Source organism: Dipteris shenzhenensis, chromosome 19 (genome assembly GCF_047967505.1).
Source record: "Dipteris shenzhenensis isolate YYH24624 ecotype China chromosome 19, Dip_SZ_1.0, whole genome shotgun sequence".
Classification (NCBI taxonomy): domain Eukaryota; kingdom Viridiplantae; phylum Streptophyta; class Polypodiopsida; order Gleicheniales; family Dipteridaceae; genus Dipteris; species Dipteris shenzhenensis.
The window spans coordinates 29,164,998-29,169,016 of NC_141614.1; the positions used below are offsets into that span (position 1 = coordinate 29,164,998).

A 4,019-nucleotide genomic window follows, 5' to 3' on the forward strand; every position below is an offset into this window, starting at 1 on the left:
CTTAGAATATGATGGTGACGACGGTCTAGAAGACTCTAATATTTGTGATACCAGGCAGATCGAAGAGGGGGTTAAGAAATTAATGTTTAATGATGACAATAACACTATAGAGTTGGATTAAGGTATGAACAGTGCATTATGCACATTGAAAATGCAAATCATTACAACACTAGATATGGCATCATATTATGCATGTTTTAATCATGAATCATCAAGGAATCATCCTTGAATCTAGTTATATTTCTTACAAAACCCATGTCATCTAGTTTTATCTCTTACAAAACCGATGTTTTGTCACTTCAAGATCATAAATGGATGTAGATGCATCCAACCTTGGTCATTTATTTGGACGAATGTGATGTGTCTAGGTGCATGAAGGTATTAAAATATTAATCATCATGATGACTAACGTATTGTGGAATATCTCGTGTCTAAGATAGACGACATGGATTTATTTTCTTTAAAAAATATTGTGCTCACACACCCATTAAATTGTCATGAATAACATATTGTGGCATATCTCATGTCCAAGATAGAGGAAACCTTGAGATGCTGAAAAGAAAAGAAAGCTGTGAATCGTACAATTCACATCTGAGCTAAGTGCCACATCTACATGTTGTTGGTCTATCTCGCGTACATGCACACGTCTGAGTATAGGAGGTGTTCACAAAGGACTGACATTTAATGTTTGCAAAGTTTCAAATAATTAATTAACTATTAAATGTTAGTTTTTAAAAACTTCACGAGAGCTTTCACCTTCTTGTAGCTTCACTGGAGTTGAGTAGGTCTGCCTTTCACGATGATCTGCTTATCTGTCCTCATTTCCATTCCCTCTCTTACTTGAAGCATGGCAATGCTATCTACATTTTAGATCGTTGAAAGCCTTTTGCACTATGACAATCATAGTTGTTCTCCCCATCATTATGTGGTCCTCAACATATTAGGCTACCTGTTTAAAGGATGCATCAAATGCACTCTTTGCTCATCGAGAAAATGACTTTAGGATCCTTCACCATCTCCCTTGTAATGGCCATAGGCTACCCTCTGTTTGAAGTTTCAGGACTTGAATAGCATGGATCTCAATCATATCATCAAAGGTATGCTTCGCTTTGAATTCGAAAACCTTGAAGGTAATTTCAAGCATCACTTCCAATGAGGAATTCTCAAATGAAGGAGAGTAGTTTCAAAGATCCAAAGGCTCAAATTTTGGACATGTGGCATCCTCTTGGTCTCCAAGCTATCGAGTGTCCTTGCTTCTTTTTTCCTTTGTCCATGGTTGATAGAGGTAATAGATGTATTCTTGCCAATTTGCTTGAGAAAAACGTGTCCTTGCTTCTTTTTTCGTTTGTCCATGGTTGATAGAGGTAATAGATGTATTCTTGCCAATTTGCTTGAGAAAAACCTCATTTTCTGTATAGGAATTATAGATCCTACTTCATTCTCCATATGCAAACTCACATTTCCTAGATAGAAACATACTTGGGCTACATAGGAAATACAATTCCCTACATAGCAAACTAAAAATTCACTTCATTCTCCATATAAAAACTCACATTTCCTACATAGCAATATACTTGTACTATATGGGAAATACAATTCACTATATGACAAACTTGAAATCCAATCTATTCTCCATATACAAACTCAAATTTACTAGATCACACCATATAGGCAATCAAATTTTCTATATAAGAAAGGCAAAATCCACTTGATTCTCCATATAAGGCTCATATTTCCTCGATAGCTATATAGCAAATACAATTCTCTAGACAAAGAGGACAAAATGGTTAGTTCTATCTAGCAAAATATGCATGAACTTCCTAGTTTGGAAGCACTTCACTATATATAGATTGGTAAAAAATTCCTTGTGAATTAAGTCAGCTATTAGCAGCGTGCACTCCTCATACGTACCCAACCTTGACGTGTGTGGCATTTTCTTTGTCGTTTGACAACAGTGCATACGAGTGAATTGAATTATTCGTTTGTGTACCTTCCATGGCGCAGCTGAAACGGGCCACCGTCCACGTGAAGACTGAGCCTTCCATGAATAAATGAAACACCACTTTTAATTAGCTAACTATGTTACGCAAATTTCCACGCTAAAGAAAATGAAGTAGAAAATACAATATTTTTCTTACCAGAGAAACTCACGCACCCAGGCACCCACAATACCCAAAGATTGAGATCCACCAATACATGCATAGCTCCGCACAAACAAGAACTTCGAAGTTTTCAAGGATTCCACTTCAACGTGTTGAATTGAATCGTACTCTGTGTCAGAATGCTATAGCCTACTTAAACTTGTAGCATTCTTGAAGGGGTTTGCTGAAAATTGCATTTAAAATTGCTCTGCTATGGAGATTTAGCTATGCCAAACTTTGATTACCATGGGCATGTGTTTATCCAACGAAAGTGCATCATTCTCTTTGAAAATTTGTCAACTTAGTCTTGCTAGTTTGCCAAAGTTATCCAACGAATTGAAAACAAAATTTCCATTCACCGTGTGAGTAAGGCCAAAATAAGGATATAAAGTTTTTTAAATGTAAACCAAAGTTTTTAAAAGTTTTCTTCTTGTATTAAGCCTACTATGCATAAGATTACAAGAACTAATTCAAAAGCTAGTGGAAGATGACATTTGAAGGCTCTTGGAGGAGACAGAAGATTACAAGACTCTCTAGAAGAGATGAATTACTACCAACAACCGGAAAGCTTACTGCAAACTATTGATGAATGCGTAAGGAAAAGAAACAGGAGAAGAAAAAGAGCTGTTCCGAGGCTGTAAAAGAGACGAAGAACCAAGTGCAGCACCTCCAATGCAGGATTGAATCTCTACTAGCATAATTTTGGAGATTAGCGAGCATAAAACAAGTGCGCCTCATAGTGCGTCACGATGCGGGGACTGCCGGTCGTCGAAGGATTAGACGATATGAAAGTGCCCACATTGTATCCATAAACCGTTCGAAAAGCTCCAGTGCCACCCGCAATGGAATACTCCCAAGGCGGCATGCTGAAGATGGCCTCACCTTGTTGACTTATAGAGCCCTTCGTTACACCATCGTCGTAATGAATCACGTTGTTCACAAAGAAGGTCGTTGAAGCTGCAGTGTTGTTGACGGCTATGGCCGTGCCCCTCACGTAGCCCAGAACTTTGGATGATGGATCTTGTGTCTGTGTCATGATGAATTCATACACAACCTCTAATCCAAAGCCCGTGTTAGTACCACCCACAGCAGGCCGAGCTGCGGATACCATCCCTAGCTCGTTAAGACCAAATTGTTGGTGTAAGTAATAAGTTAGCATCTTGGTTGGACGAGCATCGGTTGTTGCGAATCCAAGCAATATAGAAAAAAGCGCAAAAGAGACTAGATTGGTAAGTTTGGAGGTCTGCATGATCATGGACATTCGGGGGACTGCAAAGCTGAGTGACGCCTAATGCAGGGACTTTTGAATGACGCTTAAGCAAAGTGGTAGTGTGCTGTAGCAATTTTGAAAGTCTGCAAGCGGCCAGATGCTTGGAGATGAAACGAGGCAGCCCGGCGAACGTCTATAAGTACGAACAACGAGTGCCTTGCCTATGGATATCATATCGTCACTTGGGTTCCTTGCATAATTAATGTTGCCATTGACTTTGATAGCGAATAACTTGGATAACTTGTTGCTGCCGCTACACGTTTTTTGTTGCTGTTCACTTACTATTTTACACTATTTAACAATTTTGACAACTGGCGTAATCTTTGACATTGTCAACGTATATAACAATGGTGAAGGCGATCGACGGCCGGACATCTTTTTAACGCTTTGTCTTCCAACATCTGTGAAGCATACATTCTGTTCAACAGTGTAGGGAGCCTAAGGGTGGGAATTGGACATCCAAGCCACGCAACAACAAGCCAAGCTCTCTTGAAAAAAGATAGTTGGGTGTGCATGTGAAAAAGGAAGCTTGTTCTTCATTTACGTAGAGAACCATTGGGTTCTATTGTGACTGTTTGGTTTGTAGACGTTGGATGTTTTGGACTTGC

The 4,019-nt window shown here is 39.1% G+C and overlaps 1 protein-coding gene across 1 annotated transcript; it reads right to left on the reverse strand.

The window, feature by feature from the left end:
- Window positions 1-2,850: 2,850 nt before the first annotated feature.
- Window positions 2,851-3,252, reverse strand: LOC147890316 (uncharacterized). The gene has a single exon (XM_087390261.1). The coding sequence runs from the start codon at window positions 3,250-3,252 to the stop codon at window positions 2,851-2,853; it is 402 nt and encodes a 133-aa protein (XP_087246387.1).
- Between the last annotated feature and the right edge of the window lie 767 nt (window positions 3,253-4,019).